The 25431-nt window shown below is 52.5% G+C and overlaps 1 protein-coding gene across 5 annotated transcripts in view; it reads left to right on the top strand.

The window, feature by feature from the left end:
* SRGAP3 (SLIT-ROBO Rho GTPase activating protein 3) overlaps nt 1-25431 on the top strand; it is a 93437-nt gene that overhangs the window by 54219 nt on the left and 13787 nt on the right. For 4 of the 5 annotated variants that reach the window (XM_062008201.1, XM_062008200.1, XM_062008202.1 and 1 more), the window contains exons 4-14: nt 533-595; nt 4348-4533; nt 5374-5502; nt 14019-14240; nt 14705-14806; nt 14987-15184; nt 16477-16561; nt 18383-18410; nt 21030-21132; nt 24371-24431; nt 24815-24892. In XM_062008201.1, coding sequence (XP_061864185.1) covers nt 533-595; nt 4348-4533; nt 5374-5502; nt 14019-14240; nt 14705-14806; nt 14987-15184; nt 16477-16561; nt 18383-18410; nt 21030-21132; nt 24371-24431; nt 24815-24892 — 1255 coding nt within the window. The remainder of the gene's footprint in view (nt 1-532; nt 596-4347; nt 4534-5373; nt 5503-14018; nt 14241-14704; nt 14807-14986; nt 15185-16476; nt 16562-18382; nt 18411-21029; nt 21133-24370; nt 24432-24814; nt 24893-25431) is intronic. The other variant, XM_062008204.1, reaches the window with a different exon arrangement.

Genomic DNA, 25431 nt, shown 5'->3' with positions numbered 1-25431 from the left:
CAGTGTAGCACTAGCACACAGCCAGCTCAGGGCGGAGAGTGCAGCAGCCACTTACCCACAGCCAGTAATGCAGGGTTTGTTGAAAAATAGGTGAAGTCAAGCAACAAAACACCTCTGGCTGTGACATGGATGTGAAAGGCTTGGCTGAGGATTATCAGGATCTGCCTGGGCACAGAGGTGAAAGGACTGGGAACAAGTACTTGTGGCTCTGTCAGGATCATGTTGGTTGCTTGGTTTTAGAAGAGAGCTACTACCCACTGCTGCACTGTCCTACCAGCTCGCCAGTGTCCCCAGATTGTGTGCCTTCTGCTGGCGGCACGGTGTCCTGCACCAGTACTCTGGCAGCGCTGGAGACCTTCCCCGTGCCTTTGGTCAGGTAGCTGGGGAGAAAGCCCTCACCCCGTTTTTCCTTCCTGTGGCATTTGGAAGTCATACAGTTTTATTTTCCCTCCAAAATGTCTTTAATTACTTCCCTTTCTGAAATGCAGGTCATGAGTGTAACAGAGTCCCTGCTCTTCTTTTTGCCTTCCAGAGTAAGGAGATTGGCCTACAGATGCATGAAGAGCTCCTGAAGGTCACCAACGAGCTTTACACGGTGAGTACTGAGCCGCTCCTACCCGTGTCTGCCCGTGCAGCCAGGGGAACGCAGGCAGTGTCATGCCTTGGAACAGAATGTGTTCCACGTTTCAGCGACTGGAGGGTTGCTCTCCCTGCTGCCATCCTGCAGCACAGCCCGCGCCCTCCTCACTGCTTGGCCAGCCGCAGGAGGTGTCCCAGCTCCTTCAGTGATGTGTGAGTGGAGGAGTTCTGGGCCTGATCCGGTGTGATCCCTGGTGCCCTTAATGCTCTCCCTTCTACACCATGTTGCCTTGAGGCCTGAGTTTTCAGTGAGTTGGTGATTTCTACCCAGCGCTAATGGCTCCGCAGTCGTGCTCTGAGCTGGCAGCGCCAGTTTGTAGTAAAGCCTGACCTGCTGATGCGAGTCTGCTGGCCTGGGGACGATGGCTGGACACAACCTTCTGCTGGGGAGCTCATAAAACTTTTACGTTGTGTGTGCTCAGCTTCGTCTCCCTGCTCCAAGGAGCACTTTGGTTGCAGAGCTGTCTCTGTGCCTGCGGGCGAAATTACACGCTGCTCTTCAGAACGCTGCTCTGCCAGCAGGTTTTTGTACTAGGGTGGTAAAGGTCTTTGTCTTGCTTCTGTCTCTTGCCCTGAAGCAATTGCGTGTTTTGTTTTATTTGTGGTTTAGGATCCACAAAGAAATATAAAGTCTGACTTGTGTTGGAAAATGTGTTTGCCTTCTTTGGCTGTGGCTGTTACTGGGACATAAATAACACCGCAGCAGGTTGATTCTTAAACACTCATCTGAAAAATGGGCCTCCACAACAGGGCATGAATGATACTATTTGGAAATTGTGCCGTAAATCTTCTGTTAACAGGTTTGTTTCTGCATTGGTTATTGAAGGATTCAGGTTGTGTGAGACTTGCAGCGTGGGTGGACAGCCAGGTTGGATTAAAACGCCTGTGTGAGATTTGGGAGTGTGTTGTTGACGGTTGAATGTCACAAGCTGTGTTAGCAATGGTGACTAATTAAGATTAATTACAATAGCAGTATGACAGACACAAAACAAGGGGAAACTAACAAGGGCTGGGCTGACCTTAATACCTGTGGACCAGTGTGCTCAGAACCCAAACCCAGGACAGGAGCATCACCTGAGGAACAGGTTAGCTCGGCCTGGACAGCTCTTTCAGGGAAGAAAAATTTTTCCTGATGGCCAGTCTAAACTTCTCCTGATGCAACTTGAAGGCAAACGTGTTTGCTTTCGTGCTTTCTTGAAAGACTGGGGAGGTGATCATCAGTGTCTTGTCAGCATGATGGATTCATCCCTTTCATAGACCTTATGCTATGGGGTCTTCAGGAGGCTTTCACCAGTGGCCGTGCTCATCTCTGCTTCACTCTGTGCTAGGGCTGTGTTTTGGTCTCCTTTACTTCAGGAGGGCCTGAGCCTGTGCTTAACACAGGTCACCCACTGTCTGATCTGGCTGCTCTGCTGGGTCAGAACCTTCATGACGAGCTGTTTAGAAATACAAAGCACTTCTGGCTGAAGACAGCAAACAGTGCCACTTCTGGCTGGTATTTTGGCAGTGGCCTTTATCCAGAACGTGTTGTTATTATTGGAAAACACAACTCGTGTTGTTAAATAACTAATGAACATTGGAGTGTATTTTTTTCTCCCTCCACTGCAGCTAATTAACTTCTTTGCAGAAAAGATCCCAGGGCTGCAGCTGTGGCAGTTTTTCTTTATGACAATAGCATCAGACAGGCACGGCGTGACTGAAGTGCAAGTGCCGAGAAGGCACGGGGGACCCGCGGATCAGAGGGCTGACGGCTGCAGTGCAGGAGCCCCCAGTGCAAATCGAGGCAGATACAAAACCAAACAGCAACATGCCCTGAATTTCCAAGCATGAGCTGTGTGGCATGGCAGCAGATGAGGAGCACAGGCGGCACAGCGAGCTGTTTGGGGTGTCTGCTGCAGAGCTGTTGTAGCTGCGTGCTGGGTGTTAGGTCCCTTACACATTATTCAAGAGGCTTTCAGAGGACTTCCAAACCGAGTTCCTGTGTTACCTTTTTAGATTTAAGCAGGGGGAAAATACAGAGGAGGGAAAAGAGCCTCTGCTGAGGAAGGCTTCCCCAGCCGTTGGCAGACGCCAGCAGGGGCCTGTGCAAGCAGCCATGTCAGGAGAGGGCCGTGGCAGTCCTCAGGCCGTGGCTGGACAGAGACAACTGATGAGTTGTGCTGAAGGGTTTCTGCTTAAGGAACTCTCTCCTAACCTTTTGATTTCATTAAAATTGTGCAATTTGGGCCACTGTTTGATTGTTGGGCTTTCTTGCTGCATTGTGTTAGGGCCTCTCTGTGTGCTGGGGAAACCTCTCTCATTACTGCCTGACTGCTGAAGCCCAGGGCTTTTCCACTGCCTTCTGAGTTTGTCACAAGATGGAGCCAATGATGATGATGAGGGCTCAGTGAAGCCCTGAAGTCTTTCTCCTCACGGAAACCTCCCCAGAAACTGTCTGGTTTGTGTCTGCCCTGTGATGTTCACCTCAGAACCTGCAATTTGAAATACGTGGCTCAAATCTGCATTAGAATTTTCAGGATTTTGAAATAAAGCACTTGGAAACAAGGCACAAGCCTTTGCTTACTGTTCCTTGCAGTTGCCTAAAACTGTAGCTCCCAGCAATGGCACATTTGTGCAGGCTTCGTGCAGCATTTGGAGCTTGTTTGCAGCTGATGTTCCTGCTTGGCAAGAGGAGGCATCATATGTTTCAGCCTAACCTCATCCAAGTTAAACACTCCCGGTTCCTGCTGACAACCACAGCTGAGGAAAACTTGGTATTTTCCTCATTAAGGCAAAGTTACTCTGCTTTGGTGGGTTCCTGCACGTTTTTAACTCGTGGGCGAGCTGCCCAGTGCCGCTGCCAGTTGTGCCAGGGCACTCTGCGCGGGGCTGATGTTCAGCGAGGAGTCAGGCATCTCAAGCCTTGTCAAGGCAATGTGAAAGAAAACATCCAGATCCTGAAGGGAGATGATGAAAGGGGACAGTGTGACTAAAGGCATAAAGAGAGAAGAGCAGATGTGTTCCTCTTGCCAGCTCCATTAAAATGATCATGATGCACCCTTTGGGCTTTTGTATCTGAAAGGAAAGGCTGTGGTAGAAGTTTTGCCTGCAGGAGTTTTCCTGGCAGTAGATCAGCATCATCTATCCAGAGTCACTGATGGTGATCTTGAATTTAAAGGACTAGATGTTTCTGGACAGGAGGCTAACTCCATTTCTGCTTGGATATTGTGTCCCCTCCACCTTCAAGGTGTGATCTGTGAGGATGGTAGAACGGGGGTTGTGCTGATGGGCTGGCATAGCAAGCTCAAGTGTGGGAACAGAGGGATTGGGTCAAAAGTGACATCAGGTTGCCTTTGGCTTCCTCACAGTCTCTTGTCATGGAGACCTTTATTCCCTCTGCAAAGCACTGGAAGTGTTCTTTCCCCTGTCAGAAGATGCTCAGCGCACAGTGCAGGTGCGTGCTGGGGGCACATCCCAGCCTGTCCCAGCCGTGGGCACTGAGTGGGGATAATGGTTCTTACACCACCTCTGTCATTTCAAAATTGGGCAAGTGATGGAGTCAGTTTTACGGACTTTTCCTTCCCACCTTGTTGTTCCTTAGTGCCACAGTGGCCTCAGAGAGCCCTGGCAGAGCTGAGGCTGCTGACGCTGCTCAGGGCTGTCGTCTTCTCGTGTGCTGATGCTTTGTGTGGCCGTGGGCAGGTGACTCACAAGCTTCTGTTTCCTCAGGTGATGAAGACCTACCACATGTATCATGCAGAAAGCATCAGTGCTGAGAGCAAGCTGAAGGAGGCAGAGAAGCAGGAGGAGAAGCAGTTCAACAAGTCAGGAGACATCAGTGTGAACCTGCTGCGGCACGAGGACAGGCCTCAGCGGCGGAGCTCTGTCAAGAAGATTGAGAAGATGAAGGAGAAGGTGGGTGAGAGGGAAGGATGGGGAAGCCAGGCTTGGGGTTCCTTCAGTCAGACCAGTGGCAGGCAAAAAATGGGTCAGATGCATAAAATCACAGTGTTTGTTCCTCTGCAGACTGCCTAGCAGGTATTAGTTGGCTTTGCTGGCCAAAACGCTTCACTCTGTTCTGGTTTCAGCAAATCCCCCCAGATCTCAGTTTCTCTAAAACTAATTTTTCTGTTAATTTTGTGAAAAAAGGAGTAGTCTCAAGCTTAATTATGTGAAAAAAGGAATAGTCTCAAGCTGGGACACACTTGCTCCCACGTTGACCCAGCTCTGGCATGTTGTGTAGCAGCGTGCTGCTTTGGAGGGTTAATCTTTGTGCTAAACCTCTAGAGTAGTGATCTCCCTGAGCAAATGCCCCAGATCTGAGCACATCTGCTTTCATACAGAGTTTTCAGTTCTGGGTCCTGTTCTAAATTTTGTAGCTCGGGCCTCTGGGCCAGATTCTGCTTTGATACAGCTGCATAAATCTGGAGCAAGTCCAAATGTATGTCAGCACTTCTGGGAGGAAAAGTTGGCCCTCTAATTGTGATTGATGCCAAAACCTCCACGAATGCACAGATAAAGGAGAAGCAGCTGTGCTCAGGAGGCACTGGGTACGTCTGAGCCTTGGCTGACGGCGCTGGGGCGTTCAGATGGGATCCCCTCCATCCTGGCGAGGCTGCCTGTTTGCATACCAGCACCAAACTTCAGTCATGAACGGTCACACCCGGGCTGCGGGGAGCTGTGGGGCCCTGCAGACGTAGAAACTGTGGAAGTAGCATCCTGTTTGTGCTCTGACACTCCATTTTGCTTTTCCAGAGACAAGCCAAATATTCTGAAAACAAGCTGAAGTGTACTAAAGCCAGGAACGACTACCTGCTGAACCTGGCAGCCACCAACGCAGCTGTCAGTAAATACTACATCCACGATGTGTCTGACCTCATTGATGTAAGTGCCTCCCCCCTGCCTGCATCCCACCCCTGTTCTGCTGAGAAGCTCACAGCCAAGTTTCACGTGTGTGTCAGGCCTCAGGTGCTCTCTTCTGTGGTGGTGATGAAGTACCTGTTGGGTCCTCAGAATGAGCTTAACTGGGGACTGAAAGTGTGCTGAAAATGGGACTGTTATTACTGTTTGTTAACTGTTTGGTTTGGTTTTTTTACATCCCAGCTGCACACAGTGATGACTTTCCCCTCAGGTGATGTAGCAAACATGAGCAGAACTAGAGCAGCCCTTATGTGGGGTCTGAGATCCACAGAATGGCTCTGGTTGGAAGGGACCATTAGACATCATCCAGTCCAACCCCTGTGCCATGGACTGGGACACCTTCCACCACACCAGGGCACCTGCAGCCCCGTCCAACCGGCCCTTGAACCCTGCCAGGGATGGGGCAGCCACAGCCTTTCTGGGCAACGCTCAAGAGTCAGCCTCCTGAAATTTCTGGCGGCCACATGGTCATGCAACAAAGCAATCGATTCACATTGGTGCTACGTGCAAACCTCTTTCATCTGTGTCTGTAATAAACGCCGGAGTGTTGGGTTGGGGCAGGGTATGAAGCAGCCTCTTCCCTGGGCGCGTCAGCAGCGGCGCCGCGGCTGAGCTGCTCCCTTCAGGCACGTCTGATACACAGCTACAAACTGGGAACTGCTTGAACACTGCCTCGGGGACACCGAGCTCTGGCTGTGGGGTGATGGCTCTGCCATCAGAGCTGCACAGACCCCTGGCATTTCCCCTGAGGACTTCCCCTGCCCTGGCATCCATGCAGCAGGAGGTCCTGCAGCTGCTCAAAGAGCCCTTGGAGGAGAGCTTGCCTTGGGGCATGGCAGGGGAGCCTGGGGTTTCCTTCTGGCCTGTGGTTCAGTCTGCATTTGAACCAGATAAACTCTTATGAAGATCAGATACACCCTCGTATTTATTGAAACAGAAGGTTTTTCCTTCGTGCTAAATGCATCTGCAGCTTCTGTCCGGAGGAGCAGGCACCTGGCGCTCAGCTTGCGGCAGCTAAGCACACGCAGCAGTTCTGACATGGGATGTGCCTTCCTAGCCAGGGTCTGTGCTTGCTGAGTTGTACCCAAGTACTTGTTGCACAAATATCCTCAGGGCAGGAACTGCTGGAAGCAGGTTTCTTAGCAGTGGTAGGAACTGAATGTGTGTGTGTGTGTGTCAGTGACTCCTACAAAGTGCTCTTAAATGATTCAAGGGAAGGGATTTCCATTTCTTCCTTCAGTAGGCATCCTCATAGCAGGATAAATTGCATGATGCAGAGTTTTTTCATGCTAGAGTTGCTTCAATGAGCACATAAATAACTGATCTAAAAGTACTGAGTTAGTCTTCTGACTTCATTATTACCTGCATGTGTACTTCAAAACGTCCTGGAGTGTTCATCTCCTTTACTAACCCACTGACATGTATTTATCCTTCTAAGCATTAACTAAAGCAAGTCTGATGCAAAACCCCTGATGGTTTCAAGGTTCAGAGAGAAAATATTCTTAGCACATCCTTTCTTTGGCTCACTTTATTGTTGCTGATTTATTTATCCATATTGAAAAGCTGGTAGCTTGGTCATGGGCCCGTTTGAATGGCAAGGTCTAACACCTTGATTTACCTGCGAGGTTTCTGCTTTTGTTGTGCAGATTCTCTCTCTTTCACAATTACTTTTTAAGAAAGAATGACTTCCATGGGGTTTGGGGACTTTGATTTCCTGGAGAGCTGCTGAGTTCCCTTTTAGCTCTGGCTGTTTATATTATTCCTCCCAACTTCATTTCCTCGCTGGCACTTCCACTGGAGTCAGCAGATGGGTTTTCTTCTGCACTCCAGGAATCCCTTCAGGGGACTTGAACTGAAGTGTCTTCAACTCTGTGCAGCTAAATTCCCCCCATGATATACTCTATTCACCCAGACCCCCAAAATGTCAGCGATGTGAGCTGCACACCGCTGTCCTCATTTCAAAACCCCGGAGGAAGAGCAGCTCGTTTGATCAGACTTTGTAAGGCATTCAGTGTATTTGGCACGAGCACAGCAGGAGGGGTTTCAGCAGCTCCCAGAGAAGGGGACCCCGTTCTGTGTACCCCACTAGTAGTGAAAGAAAGGGCAGCAGTGGGGTCGGTGCTTTCTGAAGGTGTGGGACCCGTGGAAAGGAAAAGGAAGAAAACAGATCTGTTTGGATCTGGGTTTTAAAGTTAGTGTTGCAATCTCAGTGTGTTTAACAAGGAGAAGCAGCCCCTGCCTTTCCCTCTGAGGCAGGCTGGTGCTGTCTGCAAGCAACGGGTGTGTGTGGAGCAGAGGAGGGCAGTTTGTGCTCCGGGGAGCAGCTGCAGAGCCCCTGGCTGGGGTAGTGCCAGGACAGAGCGGCTGCAGGACAGAGTGGCTGCACAGGGGCTTCATGGTAGGTAGGAGCAGAGTTGTGGTTTAGCTCAAAACCTGTCTGGCAGTGCTTGAGTAGGATCCCAACCCGGGCTGTGTGCTGCAGTTATGCAAATTGCCCTCCACTGCCCCAGCCTGGGGGATGATGAAGGATGTACCGAGGGGGGCTCTGCACACCCACCCTGTGAAGCAGAGATTGCCCTCTGTGGTTTGATTTGCCGTCAGGATGCTGGAGCAGCTCCTTCGGCAGCGTTTCCTCCACATCCCTGATGGCTCAGTGGTGTCTATCAGGCACAGCTTTGACATCTCTTGTGCCCTTGGCATCACGGCACAGCAGTGACTTTTGTCCCAAAGCTGTGGTGCTAAGCTCAGCTCTGGCAGAAGGACGGCCCCAGCTGCTCTGGGAGAGGACGAGAGTCCTCCCAGGGCTGTGGCTGTGATGAGAAATGCCAAACTCCTTCAGAGGAGCCGTGAAGTGACACAGAGCACGGCTCTGTCTCCAGTGGCCTTTTGTTTTGTCCTTTAGAAAGGAAGAGGAGAATATAGAGACACATCAAATTAGACTTGGACTTTAACAGCTCTGCTGTGCCTCTTCTATCAAAGCAGCACATTTGTATTAAAATGTGTCATTCCTCTCTCATTTCTGTCATTAGCTGTGTGACCAAGTTAATCTCTTTGGCCACGTATGTGAAGTGGAGATAAAGCTACTTATCCATCCCTCTGGAGTTCTGAGTATGGAATGGCTGCAAAATATTTTGAAGTGGTCACATGAAAGCACTGGATTTAGCAGAGTAAAACAGACCAGTTGGTGTCAATATATCCTGATCCACCTAAACTTATTCAGCCTCCTGCAAATCCTCTCCAACAGCAGCTTGCATCTCTCTGGGTTACTGTGTGTGCTGTATCCGAGGCAAACAGGCAGGTAAAGGCAGGTGATTCTGAGGAATTTAATATTACATGATACTGCCAAATTGTTCAGCCCTCAGAAGGCTGGTGGCAGTGTAGTTCTTACACATGGTCAAGTGTTGCTTAGTCGTTAGGAAACAGACAAAGCCATCAAAATTGTTACTCCAAAAGTCTTCCATTGGCTTTATTTCTCTCTCAGGAAAGCTCTAGGTTTTGCAGCAATGGCAAGAGAGTAGGGGCCAGAGAATACAGTATATGGATAAATGCATAATACATCTGTAAAGAAAAAATGAGGGGAAAAGGGAACAGAGCAGAGTGAACAAGGAGAACTCTTTGTTTCCAGCTAGTGCTGGCTCCTGTGGAGGATTAGACATCAGGCTGCTGTTCGCTGGTAAGGGAGGTTGTTGGTGGCAGCCTGGCTGGGATGCTCAGGGTTTGCTCTGGGGTTTGCCACTCTCTGGAGCGAGGCACAGGGTCCCAGCCATGCCCACCCAGGCTGGCCCCCGGGCTGTATTTCACGTGTGGAGTTCAGCCCCCTGAGTGAGAGGGAAACTCGAAGATGCTGAAGCCACAGATCCCTTCACTGGGATGTTTCAGGCATCTCCTGCAGCTGTGTTGTCGTGGTTCCCATCAGTGGCTAATTGCCTGGGCAGGCTGTGCCTGCAGGGCCAGCAGCAGCTTTGCTTTGTGTACTGGTTCCTGGGTGATTGCTCGGGGACGTCCCTCTGGCCCGAGAAGCTCTGTGGGATGCTGCTGCCTGTAATGAGGAGGGACTGAGTTATACCCTCTCTTTTGGGGGATTACTCTCTTGTTTGAAGCAGCATTTCCAGCATAAAGAGCCTTGCAGTTCCACAGAGGTTCCTCCTACGCTGTCCTTTGAGTGGGCTTTGTGCCAGATGCCAGACTCCTGCTACCCCTGAAGGCCAGGGACGTTTGTATGGTGGAAACTGCATGCAGCCGTTGCAGCATGATGCAGAGCAGCCTCTGAAGCTCAGCCCTCCCTGGGAGCAGTGCCTGCAGGCAGCTCAGGGCAGCAGCTGGCACGCCTGCCTTTGGGCTGTTCCAAATGAAGGCAACAGCGCAGCAATAGAAGCAATAAACAGCTTCCATCAGGAGGAGTGAGGCTGTCTCAGGAGGCTCTGTGCTCCTCACTGCACGGCTGCTCGGGGCCTGTCACCTGGTTTTGCTGGGGTGCAGGGTGTGGGATACCCCCAGCAGCACGAGTGCTCAGCTCTGCCTGCTGCCAGGGAGCTTGCTCTGAGGACTAGAAGCTGCCTCTTCTTAGCAGGTGCTGCCTCTAGCTCTGCTGGCAGCTGGGCAGCCTCATCCCGGTGCGTGTGGCGAGCACCACCCTCGCTGTGCCTCCTGCTCTCGGCGCTGCCCCGCTCCTCCTCGCCCTGGGAGCTGCCCCCACCCAGCAGTCAGCTTGCTGGGGAATATTGGAGTCATTTCACCAAAGGGAGACAGCCCTCATGTTTATTTGCTTACTCCCATTTTTGCTGAGCACTTTTCTGTGGCTGCTGATGCATCTCAGCCCTTTCTGCCTTCTCCTGGTGTGGTTTGGTTTCCCTTGCTGCCTGGATCCATCTTGCAGCATGCAGAGCCCGTTTGTTGTGGCGGAGTGTTGCTTTTTTTGCAAGCATATCATGCCTTGGCTGGGATATCTCTTGTATCAGGGTTTGGCTTTTGCTTTGAGGGAAGTACAGTGACTGCAGGCTGCAGAGCTGTGACCGCTCTGCTTTCTGCGCATTTCACACTCAGTGAATAAATGTTCTCCACAAAAGCAAATGAGAACAGAAGCAGTTTGTATTTCCTTTGAACATTCCTCCTAAGATCTGAAGATACTTTCAGGTATGAGTTAGGCTCTCACATAGTCACAGCCAAGCACAAGCCTCTTGGTAAAACATTATTTCACGCTTTGTGACAGACACATCAAATACCTTTCAACTGTTTAACCAGTGAGGAAATGAGACACATGCAGCTGTAGGTTGGAAGGCTTTTCCTTCTCTCTGGAGCCCAGTGCTGTTGCAGCCTCAGCTTCTAAGAAGGCTCAGTGTTTCTGCAGAGCCCTGTTAGTCACATGAAAGCCCATCGAGTTCCCCTGGACGCTCTTGTCCCCGTCCTCGCTGCCGACACCTCTCCTGTGAAGACGTCTCTGACTCGTGGGGCTGGGAGTAGGTGGCCTTGAGCACTGAGGACAGTGCTGCCAGCCTGCCTGGGACTGGAGGAGGTGCCAGGACGTCTGCCTGCCTGTCTGCTGGGACATCTGTGTGTCCTGCAGGGACAGGGCATCTCCCTGCCCACTGCTGAGGAGCGGTGGAAGCTCGCTGCTGCAGGAGTTCCTGTATTTCCCACCCCCTGGATGTTGCTTTGTTCCTAAAGCGCTGCCCGTTTCCATGTGCTGGTTCAGCTGGCTGCTGGGCTGTGGTGGGTGGCAGGGTTTGCTCACTGCTGTCTCGCTTCAGGCCATCCCAGGCTGGATTTTCACCAGGGATCAACCCAGGTCCTGGGGAAGAGCCAGCTCTCCTTTGACTGCTTGCCTGCAGCTGCCCCAGGGAAGGGTTGAGGTGCTTGTGCAGAGTTGGAGACTCCGTGGCTTTGGGTGCTCTCTCTGTTTCTATGCCTGTGTCTCTAAGGGGGTTACTGGCAGTGAGGTCACTGGACAGCAGTGGTCTGCATCCCCTGGCCCACGTGGTGCAGCTCTGTGGTGGGTGGTGACACACACACACACTGGGCTGTTTTCAGGGTGTTTTGTCCAAAACCAGCTTGCTTGAGCTCCAGGCTGTCGGTTTATGTCTCAAGTTGAGCACTGTAATATTTCCACCCCTTGCAGGGGTGTTACCAGGCTTAATGAATTAATACACAGAGAGCTTTGAGCTCTCCAGATGAAAGGCATTGCAGCAGGGCTAAGGATTATTATTTGTGGTTCTAATTTATTTCCCATCAAAGGGATGAGAGGGGTGAGAAAATGCTATTTGTTCTGGAGCTGGGAGCAGGAGTTTGAAGTCTTTTTTTGTCTTTCTTTTTCTTTCCTCCCCTCCTTTGTGTGTTTCTCTGGGAATTTCATGGAAGCCCCTACTCTGTCTTTTCTTCTCTGGGCACCAGTGTGTGAAGCAGCCGGCACGTCGCTAATCACCACAGACTTCAAGGTCTGCAGCGTGTTAGGAGAGTCCTTGCCCTGGTTTTCAGCAGCAACCCTTTTCTGGGTATTGCAAGTCACTGCTGGCTTCAATATGAGTTCAGCATAAAAGGAAAGGGAAGATTTCACAAGGAATTTTTTGTGAAAAGCAGCTGGCAGTGTCCTGAGCCCCGTCCCCTCGCGTTGTGTGGCACTCACTTTGTAATAGCTGTGCTTTGTGTGCTTTGGGGAATTCCCACGCCTCAACACGGGCAGATATTTTCTCCTGGTGTTATTTTTTGTAGGCAGGTAGCAATGATGTCCAAGGAAGGGGGGGAGGATGACAGCAGGGGGACGTGGGGTGCAGCCCTGATTTCAGGACGCAGAGCTGGGGTTGGCCGCTCGTGGCAGCAGAGCAGCTCCTCTGCTGGTGTCAGCACCGGGAGCTCGGGCCCTGGGTGCTCCTCAGCTCTCTGCCTGCAGCCCTGAGCACTCATGGGCGTGTTCATGCTCCTGTTGTCTGATGGAGAGACTCACAGTGGAGAAGCTGCTCTCATTTTGGGTCATTGAGATTGCCCTGGCAGTCTTTCTTCTCTTTCCTGTAGCATTTTGTGCCACGCTGGTGCTCCTGGCAGTGCTTGTGGTGGGGCCCAAAGGCAGCTCACTGCCTGCCTGTGCCTCTGCAGGTCAGACACTGAGGACATGCACTCCTTCTTTAGCCTGTGTAGCACCAACATGACTGATACAAATTGTGCCTGTGATGGCTTTCCTGCAATAAGGGTAATTTGCTCTCAAGGGTTAGGTTGGTGCTCCATGCCACAGGAGGTATTTCCCATGGGTCACTGTTTCTCCCTTAGCCCCCTGTGCCTGGGCACATCCCTGCAGGGCCCAGTGCTGCTGTGCAGAGGTACCTGCACCGTTCAGAGCATCTGCTCTGCCACTCACCCACACCGGGCCAGGAGCTGGGAATGGGCACACTGGGGACACAGATTGTGGCACTCCTCATGGAGGACAAAGCCATAATTACCTCACTTCATGGCCTCTATCAGGAACTCCAACCCTCTCTTACATCCCAGAAATAGATGTACTCGTTATGGACAGCTCTTCTGCTCTCCTTACAGCCCTGCATGTGCAGCTCAGGCTGTGGTCCTCCTGCTTCCAGCCTCGTCTCTATTTTGCCTTTCCCCACAGAACAACATCTGTTGACCTCCAGGTTTTGGGTGCTTGTGTGGTGGCTGTGCCTGCCCCCTGCCGCAGAGCCAGCGGCTCAGAGGGGCTGTGGGGTTCTGTGGTGTCAGGGCTCACTTGGGGCACTGGCAGGCGAGTCTCTGAGAGCTGCTCTTTGCTCAGCTGTGGAGAAGCACACAGCAGCAAATCCCTGTGCAGTTGCTGTACTTAACATGCCAAACTCAATTACACTGAGAGTGTTAAAACAGGCTTTTGTCTAATGTGCAGTGTTTTGGCAGCAATTAGCTCCGAATTTTATCCTTTTCCCCGAGGTGAACATGAGAACAATTGGTTATGCTGAGAAGCTGCTCTGTCGTGACAGAGGAAGGCAGCTTCCTGGCGAGGGGAGCAGAGTTTGCACACACTGCAGGGCACGTCTCTCAGTGCCACCCTGCCTGAGCATCCACCTCAATTTGGTAACTCTGGGAAGGGGTTTCTTTGTGTAAAAAGCACTTGTAGGGGCAGTTCACGAGGTGAGAAGGAAAGTGCAGAGAACAAGCAGTGGCACAAGTCCTCTGGCCTCTTCATCCCCAGGGCACATTCTGTGGGCAGCCAGGGAGAACCATGCTTTTGGAGTCCTCTGTCCTGGCTGAGAAGATCCCGCTCGCTTCCCAGTAAGATGAAGGGTGTTAAGCTCTGGTGCTGTGGTGAGGGTCCAATGCAGGGACACTGTGCTGTCTTCTCGCTCCTTCAGTCTGCTCCTTCTTGCCTTTTCATATGGTATGGCAGTGTGCTGTCAATGTGATGTTTGTGTGGGACGTAAAGCACTTTTTTGGGTGTTTAATGTACACATGACCCTCCATGAGACGGGCAGGAGTGTGTGTGTGACCAGGCCCTGCCTCGTGTCTCTCAGTGCTGCGATCTGGGGTTCCACGCCAGCCTGGCCCGGACCTTCAGGACATACCTGTCTGCTGAGTACAACCTGGAGACGTCCCGCCACGAGGGCCTGGACATCATTGAGAATGCTGTGGACAACCTGGATGCACGGAGCGACAAGCACACCATCATGGACATGTGCAACCAGGTCTTCTGCCCGCCGCTGAAGTTCGAGTTCCAGCCTCACATGGGGGACGAGGTAATGTGCCCACTGGCCTGAGCTGGCTTCCTCCTACCTACCACTGGTAAATTATTTCTGACTGCTTTTCTCCTTGTGCTGTCTTCACACACTGCTGTTCATGTTTCCTTTCTTAATGAGACACTTGGCTCATTAGGGCTTCTCCTTTCAGTCTGTCTCTTGCTCCATATCTCTTCCAATTAGGAAGCCTGTGGTTTGATTCTCAGCTGAGCTGCCCAACAGATTTGTAAAGTGGGGCTTTGATTTACCTGCTGTAATTGGGAGATTTCAGAGTGCAGCTTGCAAACGCTGCATAGAAAGTGCTTTACACCGGTTAGAAACTGGGAGACTCTGGGCTCCCTGGAGGCTTCAGGGAGCTTGTGGGTGCTGGAAAGGACCATTGAGGTGTTGAAATGTGAATACCTGGTCCGTGCATTCAGCCCACTGATGGCTCTCCCGTCTGTCTGGCTCTGTGCCTGTCTCAGGTGTGTCAGGTCAGTGCCCAGCAGCCTGTGCAGACCGAGTTGCTGATGCGATACCACCAGCTGCAGTCACGACTGGCCACCCTCAAGATAGAGAATGAAGAGGTAAGAAGTTGCTCTGTGACTCGTGTTTGTGCTCGTAGGCAACACTGCTCAGCCCTGTGCCCATTGCACTGACTGCCCCTAGGGCAAGCCCAGGAGCTGCCTGTTGGCCAGGTGTTTTGGGTCAAGGTGTGTCACTTTGCCCGTCCCCTTCAAAACCAAGCTGTCTCCTGTTTCTGAAAGGTACGAAAAACTCTGGATGCCACAATGCAGACGCTGCAGGACATGCTGACAGTGGAAGATTTTGATGTGTCAGACGCCTTCCAGCACAGTCGCTCCACTGAGTCGGTCAAATCGGCTGCATCAGAGACCTACATGAGTAAAATAAACATTGCCAAGAGGAGAGCCAACCAGCAGGAAACAGAAATGTTCTATTTTACAGTGAGTCTCATCTCATGTGGTACAGGACACAAACCATTAATTGCTAGGGCTGAGTCCCATTTTAAGTGCTCATTAGTGAAAAGCAAGAACGAGTTCAGTCTCTTCAAGTATTTATCTTCTGCCTGATTTGGGGTTGGCACAGATTTCTCCATGACAGGGCAGTGCACAGGGGCTGACAATCCACTCTCCACCTTGCTCTTCTTTTTGAAGGAACAACTGGAGCAACCAGTTGTGAGCAAAGCTTGAGTGCAGGAGGAGTGGCTGAGAGCAGGGCAGCAGGCTCCGGCCAGCCTCACAGCCTGTCACATGCAGGGGCAGTTCCTGGGGCCTTTGCAGTTCTGAGCCAGCAGCCATGCCTCCTTTTGCTGGCCTGCAGAGCTCCAGTCTGCCCTGGGGCTGTGGCTTGGCTGCTGTGGTTGGCATCTGCTGCTGGAGCCTGCTGGGTGCAGGCAGCGGGGCTGGGCAGCCCCTGCAGCCTTGCTCTGTTGATTCTCTTCCAGGCAGACCTGAGGTTCTCTGTTACAGTACCTGTAAGAGAGAAGCCACCGGTTTGGCAGAAGTATTGCCCATTTAAACACAGTCAGTAGGCTGAAGGTAACAGCAGCTTGTGATGCAAGCAAGATGTGTACACACAGACAGCTGCTGCAGTTAGCAGTGCTGTTACTGCAGTTCAGGGTGAAACCTCACAACTTTCCTTTGGGGTTACGCTTGGGAATTTTTTTGATGCTTTTTGCACAAATTTGACCTTTCCCTCCCATCTTTCACTTTCTGCCTCTGTCTCCCTCGCTCCCGTCATCTGTAAGTGACTTGCTGCGGAGCGTCTCCGGCGTCAGAGGGTCTCAGGGCGCACGGGGTGCCTGCTGGGCCCTGGCCTGGGGCGGCCTCCCGCACTGCGAGTTCTCGCTCTGCATCTCTTGTTTGCAGGAAGGCAAAGCCATTGTCAGTGGAGGGAAAGCCTCTTTGATTTTCCAGGCCATTCCCAGAAGCCTGAGAAAAGAAAGCTTGCTTTGAACTCTTTTCTTTGGACCTCCTTGCGTTCCCAGGCAGGAGGTGCAGCACCAAGGAGACGAGGCTAATGAGAGGATCGGGGCTAATGAGAGGATGGGGGCTGTGTCTGGAGCTGGGAGAAGGGGTGAGGCTGCGCTGAGCCCTGTGGCACAGCCGCGGTGTGTTCGTGGGAGCTGTCAGCCGCGCCGAGCCCCCGGCAGCCCCCGGGCGCCGCGCTGCAGCAGCGACAGGCTGGTTCTGCCAACAGGCTCAATCCTCCTCCTTTGGTTTGTTTGTAATTCCAGAAATTTAAAGAGTATTTGAATGGCAGTAACCTTATCACGAAGCTCCAGGCCAAACACGACTTGCTGAAGCAGACTCTTGGAGAAGGTGAGTGATGGGGTTCTGTCCCGGGAGGAGCCCCCTGGCACGTGGGACCAAGTCAAAGCAGGCGTCAGCTTCAGCCCTGCCTGCTGTCTTGTGTTCCCCTGAGTGACTGATGCCTTCTGTGCTTGGCTGCTACCGCTGAGTTTAACCAGTGATGTGTAGAATCGTTTCCCTGGGATATTACTCTCTTCCCACCTTTGTTTGGGCGTGCACGTAGGGAAATTGGTTTGAATCTTATACCATGTGCCAAAAGTGCTGTTTGACTTGAGCAGCAGAGAGATCCCCACCCATGGGCCTGGGAGAAGATTTTAGCTCTTTGGAAGAGTTTTTAACAAGTGCGTTGTTTCTGGTGTGAGGAAGATGGAGATGAGTTCTTGTCCTCAACTTCTAACAGGAGAGATTGTGTTTAAGTTAAACTACAGAAACGGTCCATGGTCATGTGTTAACAGTACAAAAGCTGGGCTTCTCGTCTAAGAATGAAGAAGGCATCAGAGCTTTTTTTGGCTATCTTGCCAAACATATTTTCTCTGCCAAGTTTATGTGGCCTTAAAAGGCACCTTCTCGTTAGATCCCGTGGTATGATCCACTCGGTGAGCAGTGAGCCGAGACAGGCACAGGCTGTAAGCACAAGGAGGCTGCAGGGGCAGCTCTGTAGGGCTGCCTGAAGGCACTTCCTTGCCCGGGAGTTTGGGTAGTCCCCGTAGCTGCCTCAGCCCCTCTGTGCCGTGCCAGGGCAGGGGCTGCACGGATGGATCCCAGGGATGGGTCTGTTGAAGACTCACAGTGTTGCCATCCAGCTCTCTCATGCAAGAGCCATGCTAATGCCATATTGAAGGGGAAGAGAGCAGGGTCAGGCATTTAATTCTCTAGAGTTGTGCCATGGAAGATTTTCACATGGAGACTCTGTGACTTCTCCCAGGCCATGGGATCAGCCTGCTCTGTAGGCGTTCAGCAAATATTTAGCCCAGAAATGCCAAATGCTCCACTTGAGTGTGAGCTGATTCTCATTAGGAGGAAGCCTGGATCTGCAAACTGCTTGTGTGGAGTTCTCTGCTTTTTCAGTGAGGATTTGGCTGCAAGCTTGCTTTTTGCAGGTGCCAAGGGAGAGCAGGAAGGAGCATCTGCAGCCAAATGCTTCTTTTTATGTGTCTTTAAAAAGGGAAGAATAAATCAGCTTTCCTGGCCTTGGGAGAAAGACACAAACGGCATGTGAAATTCGCTTAGGGTTTGTTCTGTGGATTGACAAATACTGTTAGAAATGAACAGATCTTATCAGCGGTGATTCGCTGCCGCTGATGCGAAACCCAAGCGCTAAAAATACACGGAGGGAATGAGGATATTGACAGCCAGAGGAGAGGCTGCCTGGTGGTGATTAGATGGGCTGCTATCTCCCAGGAAAAGCCAGGGAGCTGAACACTCTGCTGCGTCCAGGTGCTATTAATGGTCCTCCGTGAGGCAGTTGGATAATCTCAGCGGCCTCCCTGGGGCTTCAGCCCTTATCAGCTGCCTCTCTGCTGCGTGGGTTTGCCCAATCCCCAGCTCGTGTAAATGAGCACTTATTGCAGAGGGCCTGCAGTGCATCTGCTTGCTCACAAGACGGGGTTTGTATTGCAAAGAAACCTTTAATTTCAGTGGGAACTGAAGGTGCTTTCCCTCTCTTATGCCTGAGTCTTGGATTTCTAATGTGTCTTGTAGCACATTCAGCTTCTTTTTGCTAGAAGCCATTAACTGGGGGCCTAGGGAAGCAGGAGAGAGGGTGTGAGTGCCCGGGCACACACGTGGTGACAAATGTGGAGAGGTGACAGAGACTTGTGTTTCTTACAGGTGAAAGAGCTGAATGTGGAACAACCAGGTGAGCAGTTTCTTCCACTTCATCTGCTTCTGGGAAGGGCTGGCTCTGGTGGGTGGCTGTGGGAAGGGTGGTTTGCTTTGCTGCTGATACAGCTTGGGGGGTGCAGATTTAACCCATCTTGGAGCCACCGTGTGCTGGCTGGCAGGCGATCCCAGGCTGCCCACATCACTGCCCTGCTTCTCAGCTGCATTGCCTGAAGTGAAGTTAATCAGGGTGATGACAAACAGGCCCTTGATTTTACTGCAATGTAATTTCTAGCTGACTGGCTCTGAAGTGCCTGGAAGTGCTGTCTCAGCGTGATGTGGTGCAGTGTCTTGTAGCATAGCAGAGATTGGGTTGTGTTCAGACAAGGCAACACAAGGGTGTCCACCCGCTCCCTACCATCCCTGTTCATTTGAGGACTTTGATATGTCCCCAAAAGTCTCTCCCAGCTCTGTCTTTTTTGCCTGGAAGTGCAGAGCGTGCCTGTATTCACAGAGCTTCATCCTGCTACAGCAGGAGATAGTGCCAGGCTGAATGTAACAGGGAGGGGGCTTTGATCTGCGTCCAGTCCATAAAGCATCTGCACAGAGCTCTGGTGGCTTGCCATGAGTGTGCTGGTTTGCTGTCAGTAAGACACGGGCCAGCAAAGCCTCCAGACGTCTCCCAGAGCACGTACAACCTCTCTCCATGTTGTCTCTTTCCAACTCTTTCAGCGTTTGATAAAATCTGCGATACCAGCAAAAACCCCACCATCCCATGTCAGAAATGCTGAGGCAGATGGTGAAGCTCAGGCTGCCTTTCCAGGCAGGAGACAGGCTGCTGAGCAGAGGGCAGCGGGTGCCTTGTGCTGGCGGCAGGGCCGGGCAGCGAGGTGCCCTCCGGGCAAAGGGCCTTCCTGCCTGGCCCAGGCCAGAGCGTGTCTGCTCCCTGCCCTGCTCCTGCTGCTGTCCTGCCCTGCTCCCCACAGCTGCTCTGGGTCCTGCTCCAGGTCCCTTTCGGGGCAGCCGTCACGGCCCCTCGGCTGTGCCAGGCAGGGCTGAGGGGGCACACGGGGCTGAGGGGCACACGGGACGCACAGGGAATGTCACAGGGAGAATTGGCTCGAGTGCTTTGCTTATCAGGAGTGGGTGCCTGTGGGGTGCTGGTGTCTGAGGCCGAAGCAGCCAGAGGAGTGAATAAGCCTCCTGCGTGAGGCACGGTGGCACAGCTCCCTGCTGCTAATGTCCTTCACCATCAGAGTAAGAAAGCAAAATGTGACTGGCATTAAAGAAAGCAGACTCCAAAGCCATGGTCACGGCACTGAAGTCACACGTTTCCATGGCTTCACTTCCAGCAGCCTTAGGTGTCTGTTCCCCTTGCTTGAGGCAGCAGGGTCCTCAGGGTCTACTCTGGGTGACTGATGAGGACCTTTGGCCACTCTCTGTTGGGTCAGAGCCACGTCCTCGAGCCTGTGTCTGCCTTTCTGCTCGTACAGAGCTGCTGGTGGCTCTGCTGGGGTGTGCTGATGGGGCTCACCTCTTTGTGTGGTGGTTTGCCTCTTGGGAATAGCTGCCAGAAAGGCCTCTCACGTCCCTGTGAGTGCCTCCCAAACAGAAGGGAGGTGGAGGTGTTTGCTCTGCCTGGCCATCTGTGGGCAGAATGAGGTCCCTTTATGAATAAAGAGGAATACCCCAGTGCTCTCCAGGGATAGCTGTGGTTTATTATGTATGTGTCAAGGAACCAGTTGAGCTCTTCAGCTGCTCATGGTGCTTTTTCAGAGTGCTGGAGTGCTGAACTGCTGCAGGTAGGAGGCAGGTGTTAAAGATCCTGCTGAGCGCAAACGCCTTTGTTTTACTTGTGAAATGTCATCCCTGGTACTAGCACAAACACTGAGCAGCAGCTCTGGGGTTTGGCATCTCAGAGAGTTGTGTCTGCAGATTTTGGGTACCAAAGCCAGTGGTGACCAGCTGTGTCTGGCAGCTTTATTGCTGTCTGGCTTAGAACGAGGCAAATTCTGCTTCAAGGGCATGGCCGATCACCCATTGTGGGTGTCACTGTGGTTGTTAGTGTAGTCACCGCTCTGCACTGAGTTCTGGAGGTGACTGTCGTTTACAGTAGGAACTAGGACTCTTGAAGAGACCCACACAACAGAGGGTCAGATTGCTGTGTGTCACAGCTGAGTTAGAGCCTGTCTGACAGGGAAATACGGGAAGCTTACGGGGATGGAGAGTAGTGGGCAAGTTGGCTTGTTGCTGTTGAATGTTTCTGTTATCAGAACTGATAGAATTTACTGCTTAAATAGAGGCCACAGTCGTGATGTTGAAATGACACACACAGCGTATGGAGAACGTGTCCGGTTTTGCTTTAGGCTGCCGCCAGGTCAGCTCTGCTGCCCGCTCAGACGCCGGCCTTTGCCATCACAGCACCGGCTCCAAAACGAGCTGGCCGAGGGAGCGCTGGGGTAGCGAGTCCCAGGCTGCTGGGCAGGGCTTCGGCCCCGGTCCCGAGGGCTGCGCGGAGCGGGAGCCACGCACCCAATCCTCACTGAGGGGTGCTTCTGTTTCATTCCTTATTCTCAGTTGTAACCTTTGAGATCTCACCCTGTCGTTGCATTTGTGTTGGTGTTTTGTTGATTTATTTTGTTCCATTTTCTCCCAGGCCCCCATGTCTTCCCCCTAAGCCACAGAAAATGAGGAGACCTAGGCCTCTCTCAGTCTATAATCATAAACTCTTTAACGGCAATATGGAAACGTTCATTAAGGTACTCGCTGGCTGACAGTAAGAGTTTATGAACGCTGCGAATGTAATGGTGGCTTTCCTGTCCTGACTGCTCACTGCTGCCTTGTCTTGGCGGGGCCTCCTCCTCGGCCCTGCACCCGGCTGGCGCGGCCTGGCCTCGGCGGGGCTTCCCGTGTGCACCCCACACGTTACCGACCCTTTGCTGCCCATCCCACACGTTACCGACCCTTTCCTGCTCATCTCACACGTTACTGACCCTTTGCTGTCCATCCCACACGTTCCCTGTCCCTTTGCTGCCCATCCCACATGTTACCGACCCTTTGCTGCCCATCCCACACGTTACTGACCCTTTGCTGCTCATCCCACACGTTACCGACCCTTTCCTGCTCATCTCACACGTTACTGACCCTTTGCTGTCCATCCCACACGTTCCCTGTCCCTTTGCTGCCCATCCCACACGTTACCGACCCTTTGCTGCCCATCCCACACGTTACTGACCCTTTGCTGCTCATCCCACACGTTCCCTGTCCCTTTGCTGCCCATCCCACACGTTACCGACCCTTTGCTGCCCATCCCACACGTTACCGACCCTTTCCTGCTCATCCCACACGTTACCGACCCTTTGCTGCTCATCCCACATGTTCCCTGTCCCTTTGCTGCCCATCCCACATGTTACCGACCCTTTGCTGCCCATCCCACACGTTACTGACCCTTTGCTGCCCATCCCACACGTTACCGACCCTTTCCTGCTCATCTCACACGTTACTGACCCTTTGCTGTCCATCCCACACGTTCCCTGTCCCTTTGCTGCTCATCCCACATGTTACCGACCCTTTGCTGCCCATCCCACACGTTACTGACCCTTTGCTGCTCATCCCACACGTTCCCTGTCCCTTTGCTGCCCATCCCACACGTTACCGACCCTTTGCTGCCCATCCCACACGTTACCGACCCTTTGCTGCTCATCCCACACGTTACCGACCCTTTGCTGCTCATCCCACATGTTCCCTGTCCCTTTGCTGCTCATCCCACACGTTACCAACCCTTTGCTGCCCATCCCACACATTCCCTGTCCCTTTGCTGCCCATCCCACACATTCCCTGTCCCTTTGCTGCCCATCCCACACGTTCCCTGTCCCTTTGCCGCCCATCACACACGTTACTCGACCCTTTGCTGCCCATCCCACACGTTCCCTGTCCCTTTGCTTCTGCCCATCCTGGGAAGGAAGAACAGACAGCAAGGACAACCCAGCCCAGTGTCCTCAAAGCATCAGCAGATCCCCTCCCCTTCCCTTTTCCCACACGTTTCTGGTGGTCAGCTTCCCCCGTGGCTGAGGAGGAAGGTGAAATGACTGATAAGGGCCCAGAAGGCATCTCCAGTTGTAAGGGCTGTCAGCCTTGACTGAAGTGCTGTGCGTAGGGGTGGCTGCGTGGGAGGGTGCATGTGCTGTCCTCGTCCTCAAAGCATATTAATAGCAGCCAGGCCAGCTGGCTCAGCTCAGGCCCTCTCGCCCAGCCCGGTGCTGCTGGGAACCGGGAGGGGAGCGTTCCCCTGCAGCACAGGCAGGAGCCCCTGGGATGGGCAGCGCAGCCTGCAGCTCGTGCCCCACGGGCAGAGTCATTCCCAGACGGCACTCAGCGCTTCCTCCAGCTACTGACAACGTGCCACATGCACCTTCAGTGTGGGCCTGAGTATTTTCTTCGTTTAGGCTGGGGTGAGCTCAGATGAACTCAGTTAATACCCCTGCAATCCCAAGGGAAGGAGGCGTTTGGCCCTGCTCATCCCAGGAAATCACCCTGAAGGAGAGGTTTGAGGAGGAAAAGGAAGAGACGTGGACGTGGGATTTGCCCCAAAGGGTGTCTCCAGCTCTCTGGCTGCTGATGCTCTGAAATCCAGCCCCGTGCTGTTGCCTGGCTGCTGGAAGGGTTTCCAAAGGAAGCGATGCTGTTGCCATTGCTCAGCCTCTAATCCTGTGTTGAAGAAAGCTTTAGTGAAAATACCGTAGGAAGCAGCAATGACAAACTGTTGGATTAGGTAAACTAATAGGCATTGTCTGGCTCCAGTTTATTCTCTTAGGCTCTTTTAGTGCAGTCGTAAGCCTAAGGGCAGTGTTCATAAACACAGCACTGTCACAAGTGATATACAGGCCTGGCTGCCAGAGCTGGTAATCTCTGTAATGCTAGTAATTATTCCTTCCTTAAACCGATCTTTCGAGCAGTAGTGCTCACCAGAGCACAGGCTGTGCAGCAGCGGAGGGCAGCTGGCTCAGGGGCAGACGTGTGTGAGCCCAGGGCTGTGCACCACAGGCAGCTCCTGCCCGTGCAGGCTGTGGCCACGGGCTCCAGGAGGGCAGGAATGGCAGAGGCTGCTCCTGGCCGAGGTGCAGTGTGCCAAGGAGGGTTGGGGAGGAGGGGGGATGGCCCCGAGGGCCTGAGATGGACCGTGCTAAGCTGCCATTGCATTTGAGCGTTCATGGCCTCCCAAAGAGATGCTTACCTCTAACTGAACTTACCCTTGCTTAATCTGTTCTTTTTTCCCACTCTGCTGCTTTTTTGTGTTCTCAGAGGAAGGAGGAATGCGCGAACAAGAAATCAGGTATTTACTGGAGGCCCGTCTGTGAGACGGAGGAAATTAACCAGAGATGCAACTGTTCTGGAAGAAATGGCCAAACAAAGCCCTTAAGGAAATAAACGTCCACTTAGTCAGACACAGCTCATGTTCCTCTTGAGCTCCTTCCACAAGGGGCCCCGAGGGAGGCAGCTTTGGAGCACCAGCCAGCACTCACGGCAGGCTCAGACCCAGGCAGTTCCTCTCACACTCTGTGCTGGTTGGGCCTTTTCTCTCTTTTTTGGCATCTGCTGCCAGCGACTCTTTCTGTAGGTGAAAGCATTGTTGTAAGCTCTGTTCCTGGAAGCTTATTTCATTAGACAGGTACAGCACAACTCTTATTTTGGCTCAGCACCACACCTTTGAAGTGGAATAGCTGTGGCCCAGTTGCATCAGTTCCCTGTCTCAGGCAGATAGTGAGCAGCAGCCTTTCACACACTTCAGCGCAGGGGTTTGTGTGCACAATGGACTGCTCGTGGTATATCCAGCACTTTCTGATGGCCTCATGTGTGTAGTGCCTTCTCTTCTTGCCTGTCCTCTCACTAAACTCAATAGCACTGATCCTCTAACCTCTGTTTTGCAGTCTTTAATGCATTTCCCACGCTTTGTTATCAATAAACCAGTGATTTTTGCTTTCCTTTTCTCTCCTGAAGGATTCAGGACAGGCTATTCCGCTTGTAGTGGAAAGCTGCATCCGTTACATCAATTTGTATGGTGAGTTGGTTCGGTGGTATGACAGCAGCCGTCTGCAAAGGACACGAGGTGCCTGTAGTCAGCAGTGGGATACAGCAGGGATGCCCACAGCCCTCGCTGCCTGGGCTGAGCTGATAGTTACAGTGCCATTGTCCTGTAACTGTAGCACTGGGTGACTGACAGATATTGGGGTCTCCCGAGCGCTTCCTCAGGTGAAGTTGTTGGCTCAGGCCCACGTGAGCCCTTTCAGTGTGTGGATCTGGGGCGCCCTGGTCGCAGAGGGAGTCGTGTCGGACTGTCCCCTTCTTGCTCTGAGCGTTTCTGAGAGCATCAGCTCCTAGATCCTGCTGTTCTTTACCAGAGAGAGTTGCACAAACCTCTTATGAAGCGCTGTTCCTTTGCAGGCCTGCAGCAGCAGGGCATTTTCAGAGTCCCTGGCTCCCAGGTGGAAGTCAACGACATCAAGAATTCGTTTGAGAGAGGTGTGTTGCCAGGGTGTGCTCAGCTGGGGCGCCGTGTCCGGGCAGAGGTCCTTGCTGGGGGTTGCAGTGTGTGCAGTGGACATGGTGTAAATCCTGTGCCAAAGGCCTTTCTGCTGTGAGACACAAGGAAATTTTCTCCCCTTCTAGGTATCTCAGTGTTGTATCTCCAGCAATATCACAGAGTCTTAAGGGAGGGAGGATGAGGAGTGGGTGCAGAGATCTTTTCTGCAGCCATCAGTAAAAGCCTGGAAGCCTCAGATGAGAGTCATGAAGCAGTTTGTCGAGGGTCCCTTTCCTTCCTTCCTGCAGCAGTTTGTCAGTGGAGGAGCAGCATTGCCAGGTGTACTGTGGCAGTGCTGGTTGTGGAGCTGCCAGTGATTCCGTTGAGAAAATCCCAGCCTGGCAAGAGAGGGCAGAGCAATCCCAGTGCCACCGAGCCAAGGTGACGCTTCCAAGGGAGGCTCTGGGTGGGACTCACGGCCTCCAAGGCATTAATATTTGAGCAGCATCAGAAGGATCAGGGTCAAGGCTAGGCCAGT

The sequence above is a fragment of the Colius striatus genome, chromosome 15 (assembly GCF_028858725.1).
Source record: "Colius striatus isolate bColStr4 chromosome 15, bColStr4.1.hap1, whole genome shotgun sequence".
Classification (NCBI taxonomy): Eukaryota; Metazoa; Chordata; class Aves; order Coliiformes; family Coliidae; genus Colius; species Colius striatus.
Note: the sequence above shows the minus strand (reverse complement) of the source record. Positions and strands in the feature narration are given on the sequence as shown.